The sequence below is a fragment of the Pleurodeles waltl genome, chromosome 6, assembly GCF_031143425.1.
Source record: "Pleurodeles waltl isolate 20211129_DDA chromosome 6, aPleWal1.hap1.20221129, whole genome shotgun sequence".
NCBI lineage: Eukaryota > Metazoa > Chordata > Amphibia > Caudata > Salamandridae > Pleurodeles > Pleurodeles waltl.
In genome coordinates, this window is record NC_090445.1 from 582,284,051 (window position 1) to 582,303,272 (window position 19,222).

Sequence of the window (19,222 nt, forward strand, 5' to 3'; positions counted from 1 at the left end):
TGGATATTTTTCTCTTTTTTTACAGAATTGGCTAGCCTAGTGGGCAGTGCAACATCCCAAGGTGAAAAAACATTTAATGGCTTGGACCTGGGTTGTGGTAACTCACAATGGCTAAGCACAGAAGAGATGGAAAAGTACTTTGAGAGATGATAATCTAGAGCTTCTGCCTTTTATTGACTACTGTTTAAATGTTGCCTTTCTTTTCCAATAGATCTTCAAAAGCATTTGGATTCTTGTGCAGTACGATATCTGAATGCTGAGGAAGTGTTTTCAACTTTGGATTTTACTACACTTGCATGACTTTTCAGGAATGCCATTATATGGCCCAGTGTAAGGATATTAATGGCCCAGTGGGTGCCAGCCTCACTCTTGGGTACAACAAAGTATAGGGATTTGAGCAAGCACAATCTTAATTTTAAAGAGCTTCTTGTGCAGATATTTCTATGCTTCTGGTATTTTCACCCACACTTCCCTAGTGCCTAGACCTCAGCTTCTTGCAGGGCACTTAAACGTAGGCAGGCAGGGCATCCTGGGCAGATAGATTAAACCACTATCCATAAGGCAGACAAGGTGGTATGCAGGTTCAGTCCACATTAGATTGACATAAAAGGACTACATTTCTTCTGATGCTTGATAATCCTGAATTAGGTTTTCCAGAATCTGCTGCTACACCGATGGCACACATAGTCTGGCATTTTAGAAAGGAAGCTTTCCCAGCACCAATTCCAGCCTTTCACTATCCTAGACTGCAAAGCCTTTTGCTAACATATTAAGTCAAACTTCTGTGAGATTTGGTTTGTGGTTACTATAATGCCTCCCACTTCAAAGATGACTCAAACGTTTTTTTTCTGCAGAGGTTCTATTTTTCCCTCTTCTTTAACCTCAAAGGAAAAAATAAAATCACCTGTCCGAGCAGGATCAGTGATGAAAAAATTACCCACTGTCTTTGGGAACACCACCTTTGCCAGCCCTACTCCTCAGCACTTTGATGGGGTTTCCTTGGTTTAATATGGCATAGTATGATGGTATCAGGCACATTATCGTACAGATAGCCCTAGTCAATATGACCACATCCAAAGGACCATGGATTACCTGGGACAGTTGAACTTTACTCACTTAATAAAGTGTAGGTTAGGGACAAGATTAAAGTATGTAGGTTCTGCCACCAGAGAAAGCTTCAAATACGCTTTTGTTTTGTTTTGCTTTAGAGCGGACTGGCATGCTTGGTCGTTATCTCCAAGTGCTAGTAAACCAAATACAAAGACAACTAAGGCTCATGAACAGAAATTGGGAGGTCAACCTTAGAATTAACAATGCTTTTCAGGGGCATCTTGCCTCATGGATAGGGAGTCCTTTCTGGGGTATAATGTTTAAAAAATTGTATTGTTATGTACTAACCACAATGAAGGGCATTTATTAGGCTGCATTCAAGTACCAGTGTGGTCTGTACTGAAGTAAAGTGTTTGTCTATTTAAACAGATGCACAAGAGCTGGAGAAGAAAAGAGAGGCTTCAGAGAAGGTCAGAAACAAGATGGAGGAAAAGTAAAAGGGGAGTGTCTCGCATTAAGCACAAAAGACAATGTATTTCCATCCGTAATAAAGACCATGACACTTTTCAAAGCTAAGAAGACCACTCATACATTCCCACTCGTTTGCTCCTCAGATTTCACTGCCTTTGCACCATAGTACCTTCCATTTGCTGCTCGAATAATGCCTGCTCGCTCTCCTCCGTCGCCTCCAGTTCCCCATGCGTGCTGCGCTTGTGCGTGGCCAGTGTAGACGTCTGTCGGTAGGTCTTGCCGCAGTAGCTACAGGTGTAGGGCTTGCAGTGGGTGTGAACAACATGATGCTTGTACAGACTAGAATATTCTGTGAATCGCTTACCACAGCCAGGGATGGTGCACAGGTATGGCTTTTCTCCTGTAAATGGCACAAAAAGACTATCATGAGCTACCTCACACATTCCAACGATTTACATGTGCTGCTTAAAGTAATTTAAAATGTTTTGCATGAATGGGGATGCACCTATTGTAGTCGGGAGCCCCATTTCTATTTTTGTATAAAATACTCAGTTCCAACTATCTATTTCTGACACAGGTTAGGCATTACTCTTGTAGTCACCTATAGTTCAATGCCCTCCCGCAACACTTGAACCAAGCTGAGGTCAGGGGGTGTTTATTCTCAGTCTGCACATTCAGAACCAGTCTGGATCAGTTCCACTTTCATGTGACCTTCGCAATCGCCCTTCCAGAATCAGCCTCAGTCTACAGTGGAGCTCCTCACACCCTGCCATCTACAGGTTGGAGCATCCACAACACAGGCATAAAGAGATGTGAGCAGTCCAGCAGTCTATTAATTGACACACCAACAGAGATCAGAAAGAGACAAAAGAGTACCCTTTATATAGGACCCTTGATATCTGAACAAAAGGGAGTGCAGTCCCATCCTTCACCCCCGTGTTTCATGGAGTTGGATTTTGCGCTTCCTCAGAGCGTAAAATTGGGTATGAAACAGAATGTCCCTCAATTAGGTCTTGTCTTTTCCATAAAGAAGCTCTGGGGTGGGAAATATTTTATCATGCTGCTGGTTGTGGTGTTCAGTCTTGAGCCTAGGTAGCCCCACATTAACCTACCTGAGAAGCCTGTGACTGCTCACCATCACTACTGCTGACTAAAAGGGTTGTACGTGGCCCAGTTTGCACAGCCATAGCAGGACAGACGCTCGGACAGTAGAGGTAAATTTCTCCAGCACCCCTGGCTGTGGTCCAGTAGCTCCCCAAATGGCATCTGACAGAGTTTCATACACATTTGCAAGACAGCTAGTGGTTGGCTAAAAAGCCTGGCTTTTGTGCAGTACAGAGGATCATTATTAGGCCACCATGTCAAAAGTATAGACTCTGCTTGCAGTGGAGAACTCCATCATCAAGCTTCACAATGTTGAGAGATGAGAGATCTACAAAAATAGGTGTCCTTCATTGCTGGGCGCTACTCTACCATGGATCCTTCTATATTTTTATGAGTACATAAAATGTTTCTCAAGAGTCTGAAACCAGTGAAATACCATCCAATAGTTCAGTGGCTCTGAAACATGACTGGCATTCTAGAATAATCTATGTCCACCAACGTTTGGCATGTAATCATACACCGCCCAAGCACCCTCCACCTACACACTTTTTTTTTTTTTTTTTAAACAAGTCATTGGTCAGTTCAACCTCCTCATTGCAGCATCTCTAGCGAACAGCTAATAGATAACTGGTTTGCTGGCCTCCCCGATCAACAAAACAGCCCATCTCTAAACCCCGTCACTCCAGCTCGTCTCTGATGATGTTCCATTGCTAAAGCCCACAATCCGCGCTCCTCAGCCCTACCTCTTCCAATGGTCTTTTCTGTTCTAATACTCAACCACTCCCCCACGCCTCAAGCCTATCCAATTGTTTTGATCTTACACATTCAGCCTCAGTAACATCTGATTAATTAACTCCCCCAAAAAACAGCCTCCTATAGCCAACGATGATACATTTAAAGTGGATCAGCCCCTTTTCTTCTTTTGCCTTCCTATTCACCAACTGACAACTTGTTGGTTAGTTAACCCTCTCCTCCTTACTCCAGCCCCCAAAACCTACAATCCACACAGCTGACCTCCATTGACTAACTCTTCCCCTTTGGCTATCAGCTTCGAACAGTCTCCGATCACACTCTTGACCTCCCCCCGCCTCTACTCCACTGACAGCAGGACAACTACTTCATGCCCCAAACCTCTCACAGTATGTTCTCATAGCAAACAGGGCTTACCTGTGTGAATTCGCATGTGATTCTTGTAGTTGGTGGCACTGGAAAAGCCTCGTCCACAGCCAGGCTCCGGGCACATGTATGGTCGTTCCCCCGTGTGGGTTCGGATGTGCACTTTCCTTATATTGGAGGTAGTGAAAGAGCGTGAGCAGCCTTCAAATGGACACATGAAAGGGCGTTCACCTTCCCGGGCCCGAAACAGAAAGAGAAGCAGCATTTAAAGTTTGCACAAGGACATCGAAAGACTCTTCACACTTTACAAGAAGTGGTTATTGATTTCCCTGACCCAATGAGCCCCTAAAGCCTTCTCTCAGGATAATCAACTTCCAGGAGAACAGTCAATGCTCTTAAAAAGTGTGGTATGACTGATAACATGTAATCAGTGTCTGAGGCCACTGGTAGACTTCAGATCTGTGGGAGGCATACTTTAGTCACCTTCAGATGTATTCTGCTTTCCCTCCCCTTTCCTGTAAGCAGGCTGCAGGACATCGGGGATGAGAACGTGCATTCCATTTGTTGTGCCAAGCGGTACCACTGAGAACCTTTCTGACAACATATGTGCAGTTCAGAAAGACTCAGGCAGCACTCCCACTTTACCCAGAATGGTACAGCAAGTCCGGCGGGAGCATCTGCTTCTCTCACACAATGCTGTTCACAGAGTCGAAGGTGAGCATGCCTTTATCATCCACACCAAGAGTTCAGCAAGGAATCCTGCTGGAACCAGGCTTTTCTCCATCAGGAGGCATGGTATAAGTCAGCTCAACCTCCTCTTCTTATACCCTCCCCGACACCTGCTGAGTGTGGTGCATTGCCCTGGTGGTAAGGGTGAAGAACCCTATAACCTTTATCAGTACCCCATTGACACCAAAGTGTTTGTGTGTTCTCTAAAACTCCAAGTCACCTGTGTGGGTTCGCACATGTTTCTGTAGGTCACCTGAAGTCTTGAATGCCTTGCTGCACATATCTTCCGGGCACTTGTAAGGCTTCTCTCCTGTATGGGTTCGAACATGGCTCTTCAGTCCATATCCTGCAAGGAAAAGTATGTGTAAAGGTCATCTGATGCTTGCAGGCACCCTGATTGGGTACATAATCTGCAACATGGAGGGCATGCTTGAAGAGAACAAGATTTTTGAAGAATACAGTGAAAAGGCTGCTAAATGCTACGTCGAAATAGGTCATGCAGGATGCGTGGACAATATTTGAGCTGCTCTGAGACTGCCTCAAAGCAGTGTACGTAACCAAAAGAGGACAAGAGAAAGAAGGAAAAGGCAGAGGAGGACACAAACGATTATTTACTTTTCCAAAATCCTAGATTTATACCAGGGGTATTGTCCCTAAATTCATAAACTGTGACTACCCCCATCTAAAAGTGAGATCCCTGAAAATACTTACTTGAAAGAGACAGTCAAAACTAAAAGTGGTCTCTTTCAATTACAGTTATCACAAAAACAAATCTGGTGCCTTTTTTCTACATATAATTAATTTTGGAAATTTGTGAGTAAACATATGAAGGAAACCCTCAACGGACACCTAAAAAAAAACAACAAAAAAAACATTTCTTAAAAAAACAAAAAGAGAAGAAAACTAGTACATCAACCACTAAGGTCTATTTTGACAATCAAGAAGACATCATCAGCATACCCACAGATGATTCATGGGGTTGGACTGTGATGCCATCAATGAGATGGTTCCTTCTGTCTGCAGGAGCGCGTAAACAGTACTACCAGGAGAAGAAAAAATGGTCATCCCAGTCAAGATCCCTTTGTAGTCAATTCTCAGAAAACCTACTCATTCACATAGATACTGATGCTAGAGATACACGTAGAGCAATCTGGTATAATTTATTAATGTTGTGAGTAGTACATTACATTCTAGCACTCTAAAGAGGTCGGTCAATTCCACTCTGCACTCTGTTAAAGGCTTTTGCTGCATTCAAGGCAATCCCACACCAATGCTTTTGCTTATTTCCTTCCGCTAGTGATATAATTATGGCTAATAGGTGGCACTGGATGTCAAGTGTCAGCCCAAGATGATGCCAAACTTGCCCAGGTAGATTAGATGAGGGAACACAGAGTCGAGATGTGTCAAGAATGCAATGGGTTGATAGCTCTTGATTATCCAGTTAGTGGGTGACATTGATGATTGCCTACATGAACGTTCCATTTGGTTTTACGTGTGTTTTTAAAGTGCTTGACTAAAGAGAGAAGCTTAGGTTCTAGTTCACCTTTTAGTGAGTGATAATATTACACAGGAATACTATAGTTACTTGTTTTTTTGTTTTTATTCAAAGCTAATATACTGTGGGTTATTTCCAGCTCAATTATATCAGCTCCCTCGTGGGGCAGATTGTGATGAGGGAAGCTCATGGGGGACGAAGGCAAGGTAGGAGTGAAGTTGTGACTTTTTAAGCATCTTCTCCCTCAGACATAGTCCCTGAATACCTAAGATATTCAAATTGTTGATTATAACATCTTATTTTTAGCCCTTGATTGAAGGGCTTTTGGATTTCTCCTTCCTTGCTTTGAGGTAATTATCTAGAAACGTAATTCTTTTTTCTATGGTATTTTACCTTGATTTAAAAAAAATTTAAACAAGCATTTGCAATGCAATTGGTCTCACGTTTGCTTGAGTTAAAGCTATTAGCGTTGTAAACTCCTAACCGGACGTTTCTTGCCACATAAACTGAAAAGTAAAACAGTTTCACATAAGAGAGCCGACGGCCGCCATGAGTGCAAAGCAAACACACAAAAGGAAACAGAAGTTCTCTTGCAGTGAAGGCAAAAGTTAAATTATCCATATGACCGGCAAAAGTGCAAATATCCATGTAACAGGGTCAATGCCATGCAAAGTGCTCTACTACTGCCCAGCGAGATCGCGCTGCCTACAAAATAAAGAGAAAAAGTAGTGCAGAAACCATATGGAAAACACAGAGCCTCTTGATTTCAGTTGTTTTCTGGTGCGCTCGAGGCGGGCTAAACACCGGAAAAGGGAAGACATATGCATGCTTTCCACTAATTAAATCAAGCTAATTTTAAAAGGCAAGTCTACGAACCAACCAAACTGATGGACTTGACATGAGCGTGGTTAAAAGCCCACAAGGAAAGGAGATCACACCAGGGACAGAGTGCTTTGCACTCAACCCTAACAAAAGAAAATATTATATATATAATTATATATATATATATATATTTTTTTTTGTGGCATAGTGCTGTAGATTCACATGCTTGCCATAAGACCACCATCTAGTGTTGGGTTCGGAGTGTTACAAGTTGTTTTTGTTTGAAGAACCTTTTTGAGTCAAGGGATCGAGTGACTCCTCCTCTTGATGATACTGCACATTGGCATTGAGTCCTTTGTTAGACTGTTTTCCTGCAGGTGTGTGATGAAGGAGTCTATAGAGAGTAAAGAGATGTCCATGCAATATATTTACATATGTACAGTAGTTATATGTTAAGGTAACTACAACCGCCACAGGTGTCTGGGGAGGAGAGAGGGGGCATGGTAATCTACAGCACTACATGCCACGAACAGATGTCTACTTGGTAAGTAATATTTTCTGTTTGATGGCATGTGCGACTGTAGATACACATGCTTTGCATAAACTGTAAAGCAGGCCCGCCATATAAGCGATGGCTAGCCTGTAGGAGTTCCAGTTGACTGAAAAAGTGTTCTGCGCACTGCCTGGCCAACATGGCTTTTTGGAGTGCTAATACATCTACACAAAAGTGTTTGGTAAATTTATGTGGTGTAGACCACTCAGCAGCTTTACATATATCTGCTATCGGGATATTACCTAAAAAAGCCATAGAAGCACCTTTCTTTCTAGTGAAGTGTGCCTTGGGAGTAATAGGTAACTGCCTTTTGGCTTTGGCATAACAAGTTTGAATACATTTGACTATCCATCTGGGTGTCAGGAATCCCCAAGGTGCCTCCTGTGTTATCTGTCAGCATCCCCCGGGATTAGGGTTAAATCATACCTCTGTTCATGTTTCTAAGTAAACATAACGTGCTGTGTTACACAATTCGTTTTATCAATGCTTGTTTGCTAATGTGAGCAGGTGTAGACATGTGCTTCTAATTGGGTGTGGTGTAGACATGTGCTTCTAATTGGATGTGGTGACTCATCCACATGTGGAAACTCAACTGCTTTCCTGATTGTCTATAAATAGCAGAGTGAAGCATGCCTCCCTGCTTGGTTTTGTTTTGCTTCCTGATCTCAGCATCTGATTTGGCAGTCCAGCTCCTGCTGTCATCCTCATATTCAGGACTTTTGAGGCAATTCTCTTCTTTGTTCCTGTACCAGTTGACACCAGGCATTCCTCCAGCACTCCGGAAAAGACTGCAGCTAAGTGAATAGTATTCTCCAGGGAGTTTGTTCTTTGAGCGCCGCGCTTTCCTAGAACAGCTGGTGTATTTCAGACCTCGTATTTTGGCAGAGTGCTTATTTTGAAGAGACAAATGCATTTCTGAACAATCTACATTATTATTGTAGTTCTTGCCTAAATGTGCTTCAGGAAATCTGCTTGAGCTCAAGCACTACAAAAAGTGACAGTGCAATTTTAAAAGAGCATTTACGTGACTTTTCTTTCTCTGATAGCATAACTCTTGGATCTAAATTATGTCATTCGTGCCTGTGTTTAAGGTTTGAGGAATTTGCTTTTGAAGGGTTTTTCACGCACACAGTGAAACCAAACCAAACTGTGGCACCCTAACTGTTTAAACCCAGAGTGGACATTTGTATTTCTTAGATTGTTTTTGTTCCTTTTAGTTTAACCCTATGCATGCAGGAATGTTATACGTGATATAATTAATGCCCTTGTTTGTCCTTCTTGTACATGATAAGTGCAACCACAGTTCTAACTGTAGTGTGCAACAATGAATCGTTGGAAGCCAGCCCTAGTGTCGCAGGGCAGTATTTACTGTTAGGGTATTCAGTTTGGACTTTTGGTAATGCAGCTTTAGTAATTGTGCCAACAGTTATTATTATCCAAGAAAAGTGCTGGAGCATCCCGGTGTTCTTCTACCGCTCCCATGCCCATATCAGAAAGAGAGATTCAGTTTCAAGGAAGTTGAGTGCACTAACTCTACTATCACTCTGTCAACAACAACCTGCCCCCCCCCGAAGATGCAGGGTGCATGGCTGGACTAGCAAGATGTGGCAGTGTTTTGTCTCTTTCTCTTGGGACACCTGCTGGGGTTTCTGTGTCCACCAGGAAGTGCCAAGAGGTGTTCCAGGAGGTCGAGGGGCATACCATCGTCCCTGGAGACATCCTGCTTTTCGGGTGAGTGGCCCGTCTCGACACTGGCAATACCTTTTTTTGATATTGGGTTACCTTTATTAGGCGTTGAAAATGCTACAAAAAGTTGTTTGGATTTCCTCAACTTCTTGGTCCTGTCAATATAATACATAGGAGCCCTTTTAACATCTAGTGTGTGAAGAGCTCTCTCAGCAACCAAGTCAGTCTCTTTCTGCAACCAAGTCTGCTTGTGGGAAAAAGACTGGTAACAAGAACTACTCTGTCTGTGTTACCTGAAGAATGGTCTTCTAAGGTTAGAGCCTGGAGTTCACCTACATGTTTTAGGAAAATTATAGCTACTAAAAAGGCTACATTCCATGAAAGGAATTGTAAAGGGCATGCATGCATAGGCTCAAAAGGTGGACCCATGAGCCTCATAAGTACAACACTAAGGTTCCAGGATGCTGCTGGGGGAACCCTGGGTGGAATGACTCTTAATACCTTCCAGGAAGGATTTGATACCTGGAATTCTAAATAAAGAGACGTATTGTCTGTTTTGGAGGTAAGCTGCTATAGCTGCTAAATGAAGATGAATAAATTAGTATAAGTTTGCGTTTTGCAAATGCAGCAGATAGTAAACAATGTCTTGTATTGAGGCTTTGAGTGGGTAAATGTGTTTAGGGCGACAGTAGCATACAAAACATTTCCATTTTGCAGAATAACACTGTCTAGTTGTAGGTTTAAGTGCCTCTTTAAGAATGTCCATGCATTCTCGTGGACAATTTAAATAATGGAACACTATGACTTCAGGAGCCATATCACAAGGTTGAGCATCTTGGGATCTAGATGTCTGATCTGACCTTGACTTTGAGAAAGACGGTCCAGCCTGTTGGGGAGTTTCTCGTGAGGAACTATGGACAGATCCAAAAGTGTTGTGAACCAAGGTTGACGTGCCCATGTGGGAGCTACAAGGATCACTGTGATGTTTAACTCAGTTTGCGAGCTAGAGATGGAATGAGTGGGAGAGGCGGAAAAGCATAAGCAAATATCCCTGATCAACTCATCCATAGAGCATTGCCCTTGGACTGAGGGTGTGGTATCTGGACGCAAAGTTTTGGTATTCTGTATTTTCTGCGGTGGTGAAGAGGTCTATTTGGGGTGTTCCCCATTCTAGGGAGTACTGTTGAAGAACTTGTGGGTGGAGTTTCCATTTGTGGACTTGTTGCTGCATCCTGTTGAACTGGTCTGCAAATTGGTTGTCAGTGACTGGGAGATACTCTGCCACTAAGTGAATGTGGTGATGAATTGACCATTTCTACATTGTTTGACCAAGATGTTGCAGCTGAGATGCACATGTACCCTTACCCCCTGTTTTTGCTGATAATACAGGACTGTCATGTTGCCTGCACAGACTAGAACCACTTTGTGCTAGAGGCATGGAAGAAAAGCCTTCAGGGCTAGAAAGACTGCTTGAATTTCCAGGTAATTGATATATATAGACTGATGACTGGGATCCCATAGACCTTGTATTGTGAGGTAGTGGAGGTGAGCTTCCCAACCTGTCTGTAATGCATTTATAGAATGATTTGAGGAGAAGGGTCTAAAAAGGACTGTCCCTTGGAGAGGTTGGTGGAATTCCACCATTGTAGAGAGCAATGAGTCTGGCGGTCCAACAACACTAGATTTTCCAGATGACACTGACACCACTGAAGAGATGTACACTGCTATAGGGGTTGTATGTGCAGTCTGGCATAAGGTAAGATGGCAATACAAGACGCCATCATTCCTAATTGTAGCTTCATAGTTTTCACTGTTTAAGTATGGTCTTCCTGTAACTGGGAAATCAAGGTTTGAAAAGTTTGAATCCAAACTGGACTTGGATATGCTAACCTTAACTGCGCACTTAGCACTGCTCCTAGATAAGGCCGTATATGCAAAGGTTGGAGATTGGATTTTTGAAAGTTTGTGAATCCCAGAGTGTGAAGGAGATCCACTGTTAGCTGAAGGTGTAGATGACAGTGTTGTAACGTACAGGCTTTGATGAGCCAATTGTTCAAGTAAGGGAAGACATGAATGTGTTGACATCTGAGATATGCAGCAACTACTGCTAGGCACTTTGTGAAGGCCCAGGGAGCAGTTGTGACCTCAAAAAGATAAAACCTTGAACTGGTAATGCTTTCCTTCAATTACAGATCTTAGATATTTGTAGTGTGCTGGGTGAATGGGAATATGAAAGTAAGCATCCTTTAGATCTAACGCGGTCATAAAGTCGCCTTGCTGTAGCAGTGGAATGACATCTTGGAGGGAGACCATATGGAAATGCTCTGAAAGAATGTAGAGATTTAACTGTCTGAGATCAAGGATTGAGTGATCCGTCTTACTTTGGTATAAGGAATTATAGGGAGTATACTCCTGATCTTTGATATGACAAGGGGACTGGTTCTATGACTCCTTTGAGAAGGAGGGATTGAACTTCTTCTTTGAGATGTGTAAGGTGTTCTTGTGAGAATTTGTGAGTTCAAGGGGGAATGTTTGGTGGACTTGAAGTGAGCTCCAGACAATAACGATGTTGGATAATTGAAAGGACCCACTGGTCTGTGGTGATATCAGACCCCTGTGGATAAAGTATTTTAGTCTTCCCCCTACCGGAGAGGGGTGAGGTGGTGGAAGGTATAGCTAAGGCACTGCCAGGTACAGGAGGCAGATCCTCGGGAGGTGGATACCTTACCTCTGCCTTTGTTATTTGTGCCTCTGTATGATCCCCTAAAGGAACAGCTGTTATAAAAGTGCGAGGCTTGTTTGGTTTGGGAGATGGAAGGCTCTGTAGACAATGGTTTGAAGCCTCTCCTGAATGGTGGCAGATGCAAATTACACGTTGTGTAGTGTTCATTAGTGCCCCATTGCGGTAGCTGTCTAAGAGTCTTTTTTTAAGTTTTTCAAGTGTGGTACCTACTTGTTGTCCAAATAGGTGTTCCCTATCAAATGGCATGTTGTGTACTGCCTGCTTTACTTCTGGCTGAACACCTAAGCCAAGCATGCAAGCGTATGATGATGCTTGGGTTAATACCACATGCTGCTGTATCTGCAGCATCCATTGCACAACAAATGGAGTTGTTGGCAAGAGCCTGACCTTCTGACACTATTTCTTGTGCCCTTTTGTGATGTTCCTCTGGGAGGTACTGAAGGAGATCCTCCATTTTGTCCCAGTGGGCCCTAATGCACTGTGCTAACGGTGCTTGTGAATTGGCGATACGCCAGTGATTAGCAAACTGTGCTGCTACTGTTTTCCTGCTGCCTCTAGTTTCCTTACTTTCTTTGTCGGGGGGTCAATCTCCTGGAGTGACTATTAGCACGTTTTTGTGCAGTGCTGACCACAATAGAATCAGGAGAGATTTGAGCCCATATAAACAGAGGGTCTGTAGGTGCTGCTTTGTATTTTTTAAATCAACCCTATGGGTAATAACTCTGGACCTTATGGGTTCTTTAAAAATGTCATCAGCATGACGAAGCATGCCGGGTAGCATGGGGAGGATTGACTTTCTTTGCTTGAAGCTGTTAGGGTGTCAGAGGAAATCCTGTTTAATAGGGTCAGCGTGTAACTGGACATTGTAGAATGCCGCTGCCCTTTCTATCACCTACTGATATGATGTAGAATCTTCAAGTGGTGATGGTTGTTCAAGGTATAGATCGTGATTATTTGGTAATATGGGATCTGGTCAAAGGAGTCCAATAGATCCAGCTCATGAGGTGTGTCACCTAATTCATCGTCTTGAGGTGAAGATGAACCTGGTGGTAAAAACTCTGGCCGAATTGGAGCCTTGTCCTTGTATGCCTTTTCTTGGGAGTGGAGGAATGTCCAGGGTCTCTTCAAAGGTTAACTTCCTCTTTAATGGAACAGAGGGGGGAAGCAATGATTCTTCCTGTTATTTTTTTGAAGGTGGAGCTGGAGCTGACAAGCACCCATGACCTCTAAAATTGGCTACACTGGTGAAGGAGTGCCGGATAAATGACTAGAGCCCTCATGAGGCACAGCCTTGTGTTTTGAAATTTTCAGTACAGAAGACTTCCTCTGATGCAAAGGGGTCAGCTCCAAAGCAGATGTGGAGGCTTTCTTGGTCGGTGCCAAAGCACTCGGGTCAGCTCAATCCCGATGATGAGTTAGTCTTGGCTACCTTCAGTGCCAGGCTGGGAGGCAGGGCATCCGAAGGAGATTTTCAGATCTGACCAATGCCAGAAGGCAGTGGTGGTCCAGTGACCTCTTGGTGGGGCTTTTTCAAAGTCTTTGGGGAGTAGAGGTTATTTTACTTACAGGTTGCGTCGAAGTCAGAGGTTGACTTTCAATGTCGTACTGTCCATCTGACTCAGAGTCCTCAATGGAGAAGGCCTCCCTTTGGTATGGCTCCTCCTGCACGTGTTCTTTCCCGAAGATATCAGGTGTGTCGTCTGGAGTTTTGGATGCCATTTTCAACCAACGAGTTCTTCGGTCCCGGAGTGTTTTCTTCGAGCAAACGGAACGCCAGGCGTCACAACTCTGCTCAACTCTGTTCGACCGTGAGGGGAAATTTAGAGTGGCACTGAGTGCAAAACTGAAATGGAGTATGTTTCATTAGCCCTGCATAGTCCGACTCCATGTGGCGGAGTAGGCCAGAGATGGGCAAGGACGCCCCAAAGGGCGGTGACTGAGCTCCCAAAGCTGAAAGTTGGACCGACAAAGCACCACGAGAAAACGCAATCGAGGTACAATACCATTGCTGATAGAAAGATGGAAGAGAAGAGTTCAGAATGGACTGAGCCGAGAGAAATCAGAGCCAGAGGAACACACGTCTGAACCAGACGGTGGAGAGAAAACAATCTAATAAAGGGCTTGATGCCCATGCGCATTATCACCGAGAGGAGTCACTCGATCCCATGACTAAAAAAAGATTCTTCAAACAAAAAACAACTTGTAACACTCCGGACCCAACACTAGATGGCAGACGTACACAAAGCATATTTATCTACAGCCATACATGCAATTGAGAAAACACACACACATTATATATATATATATTGTGAGATTATATTGAATTAACTTTTTCTTTTTTTCTCTGCCTTTGAGTGCACTATTTCTCCTACTCATTTATTCTAGTGGTTTGAACTTTTTTATTTACACGTGTTTCTTGGACAAATACGAAATTTCTGTTTAGTTTTTGCAGATGTGATACATTTTTGTCTAGTGTTCTGATTGTCATTTATTCCTCTGATTTTAAATGAAACAGTTTTGATATTATTATTTAAGTTATGGAGTCTCGGACAAGACTCATGGCAAGGGATAGTGTCCTCTGCCAATGAATGACACTTATGTAATTACTGTAAACCATATTTGTATGCCAAATCTAAGTGAGAGGCATTGCTCAATGTTTTCTATTTCTCCAATTTTGTGAATCATTTTCAGTGAATAACGGCCAGAAAGAACAGTTCTCTATAACTCTGGTCACTACACCTGAATATCGGAGATCCCAAAGCAATGATTGGCACAAGTTAATTCAGAGAAAGAGGATTACATTTTATTGCACTGCCATAGATTATGCTGGAAACTGTAATAATAGTTTTAACCACCCGCCTTGCCTCACTGTATTTGCTCATATTAACTCCTTTCTTCCGAGATCTCACTCTCACCAAATCACCAGCACTCACATTCATTTCTGTGACTGCATTTCTAGCATTATAGTTGCTACGCATGCGTTTTTGACGTTGGTCAACTAGCTTCCTCATCTCAATCTCCTTTTCCTTTAAGCTCTTTGTCTCCCATTTCTCCCATGCCACTGACCAGTACGGCTGCAATTGTGTGATGGCCACTCTACCCCTGAGCAACTCAAAGGGTGTTCTGCCTGTGGTGTTGTGTGGAGTGGTGCGATATGACCATAGTCTAGTTCTAAGAGCTGCTTCAATAGGAATGTGAGACCTTAATGCCGTTTGAATAGTTTCTTTGACTAAACGATTGGCCCCGCTCAACCTGCCCATTATTTTGGGGGTGGTATAAGGATGACCGCATATGTTTTATATTATTTACTTTCAGGAACTTGGTCATTTCTTGTGACAGGAATTGCACTCTGTTGTCTGAAACCAGCTGACGTGGAAAGCCCTCCTTACAAAACACCTCCTTCAGGAATGTCGTCACCTCAGACGTGGTGGGTTGTGACACAAACTTTACTTCAATCCATTTACTAAAGTAGTCAATAATAACAATGGCATAACGCATGTTTAGGGGAAGAACATTAATTGGCCCGATAAAATCGATTCCGATTTTTATCCACGGGCCTTCGGGTAACTCAACAGATAACATTGGACAATGGTGAGCAGACATGGTTTTGTCTGCTTTAGCACATACGGAACATTGGCTGACAAATATGTCAACGTCACGATCCATGGCTGGCCACCAATATCTTTCCCTAAGTTTTTGTTTAGTTCCTGCCATTCCTACATGACCTTCATGTGCTAGGGCCACCAACCTCCCTCTCAATGACATTGGTGCAATAAGGGTTTCACCTCTGAGGAAGACCTCATCAACAATGGTAATGTCATCTTTAATTTTCCAATATGGTTGCAATGTTTCATTCAATCGCTTTTCAAGCGGCCAGCCTTCCATTATGTACTTTTTCATTTCTGTAAATACATTGTCATTTCTAGTGGCCTCCTCCCATTCTTGTTTTGTAATAGCACTATGGGGCTCTTCACTATTAAACAAACATGCAACCAGAACATCATCATCATACTCGTTTTCTTCACAATCAGTTTCACTAATACATGGTGCACGTGACAAGTAGTCAGCAGTAACATTCGCTTTGTCACCAATATGCTCTGTTCTGAATTGGTACTCTTGTAATTTACACACAAGCTTTGCTATTCTTGGAATAGGTTACTCGAACCTTTTCCATCTAGGATGCTAACTAATGGTTTGTGATCAGTACGCAAAATGAACTCTTTTCCCCAAAGAAAACTTTTAAACTTTGTAACAGCCCAGACACAGGCTAAAAGCTCACGTTCAATTACTGAATATTTTGACTCAGCTCCTCTCAGTTTTCGTGAAGCAAAACAATACTTTTTTCCTCTTTAGCCACTCTCTGGCTTAGCACCGCCCCAGTCCAACCTGACTAGCATCAGTGGTTACTATGCTCTGTAGTTTTACACTGAAAGACTGCAAGGAAGGTGCTAGCTGAAGTTCCTTTTTTATGTTTTTCATGCTTTCTTCACATGTCTCATCCCATATGAACTCTACATCCTTCTTTGTTAGCTTTCCGAAGAGGTTCCACTTTTGTAGCATAATTCTGTATGAATTTAGAGTGAAATTCACACATTCCTAAAAATGATGCAAGTTCTTCCTTGTTACTTGGGGTTGGTGAGTTTGAAATTGCAGATATTAGGGATGGCTTTGGTCGAACACCTTGTTCATCAATTAGGTGCCCAAGGTACTCTACTGTTCCTTTGAAAAATTTACATCTGTCTTTTTGTAGCGTTAGACCACTGTCTTGAATTCTCTGTAAAACTTATTTTTAAATAGACAGGTGTTCTTCCTCTGTTTTACTGTAGACTAGTATGTCATCCTGAAATGACCTTACACCTTCCATATCTGAAAAAAGTTGATTCATTACTCGTTGGAAGACCGCAGATGCCGAACACAGCCCGAAAGGTAATCTACAGAATTGGTAAGCTCCTTCAGGAGTGATGAACGCTGTGTAACTCTTTGAACCTTCCTCCAACTGAACTTGATGATAAGCTGCACTGAAATCGACTAGTGAAGAACTTTGCTTGATCCAAAGTCATCACCATCTCATTTATCAGAGGCAATGGTTGACAATCAGCTACCACGTGATTGTTGAGTTGGCGAAGGTCAATGCATAAACGGATTGAGCCATTCCTTTTCTTAGCCAGGACCACGGGCGACAACCACTCGGACGCATTGATGGGTTCTATTATTCCCTCATCACACCAATTCTTTAGAATAGCCTTGATCTCAGAGCGGGCAGACAAAGGTATGTTTCTTACACGTTGTTTCACGGGTTGCACGTCTTCCTTCAAAATTATTTTATTTTGAAATTCTTTAGGCATCCCAGTTTTCCACTGAATACTTCCTTGTATTCCTCAAGAATGTTTCCCAAACTGTCTTTTTGAATACTGAACACGTAGGATGGTTGACATGGTTTGATCAACATCCTCAGGCTCTGTTGCTCCAACCAACCAAGAATGTTGACATTGTAGTCAACCACGAACACCTTTGAGGATGTACTTTTGTCCTTGAACTTCAGATCAGCATTAAATACTCCTAGTTTTATTTTGTGACCTCCATAGGCTCCTGGAATAACCTTGCTAACCTGTAGCGGTGCTTTACATCCTAAGGTCTCATAAGTGTTCTTTGACAAGATAATAATTCTGGATCCAGTATCAACTAGCATTTCCACACTCCCCATTTACATGGATGTACATTTGGGTTCATTATGTAAGTCTTCCTTACTGATGATGGGCACAAGCAACACTAAATTCTCCATCATTTCATTGTCGTCTGAGTCTTCGTCTGTTTTATAATCTTCCACCTTGAAGACTTTCTTCACATGAGAAGACTTGCAAACTTTAAGGAAGTGTCCAACCTTTCTACATCCTTTGCAATTTTTGCTGATGGCAGGACATCCATTGCTGGATGCTAAATGGGTACTGGATCCGCAGCGATAACATGTCATCTTGTTGCTGCTTGAATTTGAACTGCTTTTCTTATTGCTTTTCCTTACTTGACTTGTAGATGATTCACTTTCCTTGCGGATCAGATTGACATCTGCTGAATGGTTATCAGGTTTGCGCAACAATTTTATTCCCTTTGCAGATCTTTCCATACTTTTAATGGTTGATACCACCTTCTCCAGGCTGGGGTTTCGATGGCACAACAGTTTTTCTTGCGCTTTAATACAAGTGGTGCGCATAGCTACCTGATCGCAGATCATCTCATCCAGGTCTCTGAATGAGCATGTTGTAGCTAACATCCTCAAGGTTGCGACATATGACTCAATTGACTCGCCTGGAGCTTGGTAACGGTAATAGAAATGATATCTTTCCATAATAACGCTCATAGTCGTATCAAAGTAGTTTTTCATTCTTGCCTTGGCTTCAGTGAACACATCCCATTCTTGATCTTCCTCCTCCTCCTCTTTCTCAACAGGAGCTATGCAATCAAACAACCTTTTTCCTTCTACCCCCAGACAGTTACATCATGGCTTGTTTTCTGGCTGGATCATACTTGGTTCCATCGATAGCCTCCAAATGTTTTTCAAAACATTTGATCCATTGTGTCCAGCTTTCTGCCAGGGGTCCTGGAACATCTAAAAAGCTACTTGGCATTGCCACTGCATTCATTATGCCAGCCATTATAATGTTAATTTTCTGGGGTTTTATTTATAATTTATAGGTAATGATCTATCAAATTGTTTAACTCCTCAAGTTTAGATTGTAAAATGCCTGTTTTAACTATAAATATCACTTTTTAGGATCTGGCTCCCTCCTGTGGCAGTTTCAGGTATAGCACATTAGTTAATTCAGGGCATGTAAAGGGTTAATCACTCACAGTTCAGCTCACAAAGTCCTCTCAGAAGCCAGAATATCAGGGTCAAGAGGTAATAACTTGCTGGCAAGAATTCAGATGCCTGAGTGGATAAGAGCTGACACACCTCGGGCTCTTCACATGACTTAAACTCGAAGAATGTACTGGATAAGCCTGTCCAGAACGGTGAACACAGCCTGCACCTCGATTTTGCTGCTTGATCCCATCCTCGTCGCCAAAATTTTCTTGTGTAATGATGAGGAGACGGAAAGTGAGGTAAACATCTTCTTTATTGATTTCCTCACATGAATGCCCCCAACCGTCCTTCTTCCCCCTTCCTCCCCCCCAACATTCCAAAACCCCCGCGCGCAGCGTCAGCCGTGCGCACAGACACATGAGGGAAGGCCGAGGGAAGAAATAAAAGACACGACACACAGGGGAAAATAACAACACCACTGTACTTCTATGGAACATCACAAAACCCTCACTCAAAATGGCGGCACCACACTGCTGAGCAGTGATCGCAGCTAACCGTTACTTTGACAGGAAACGGATTGGTCACTCTCAAACAAGATTCCCATTCTACTACTATCCGTTCCCTTTTGAGACTATGAGTTATGTGTGCAACCTG

At 42.8% G+C, this 19,222-nt stretch overlaps 1 protein-coding gene across 1 annotated transcript in view; it reads right to left on the reverse strand.

Annotated features, from left to right (window-relative positions):
• ZNF76 (zinc finger protein 76) overlaps positions 1-19,222 on the reverse strand; it is a 161,310-nt gene that overhangs the window by 50,172 nt on the left and 91,916 nt on the right. Inside the window, exons 8-10 of the mRNA XM_069238803.1 lie at positions 4,691-4,816; positions 3,793-3,972; positions 1,691-1,921 (exon numbers count right to left, since the gene is read on the reverse strand). Coding sequence (XP_069094904.1) covers positions 1,691-1,921; positions 3,793-3,972; positions 4,691-4,816 — 537 coding nt within the window. The remainder of the gene's footprint in view (positions 1-1,690; positions 1,922-3,792; positions 3,973-4,690; positions 4,817-19,222) is intronic.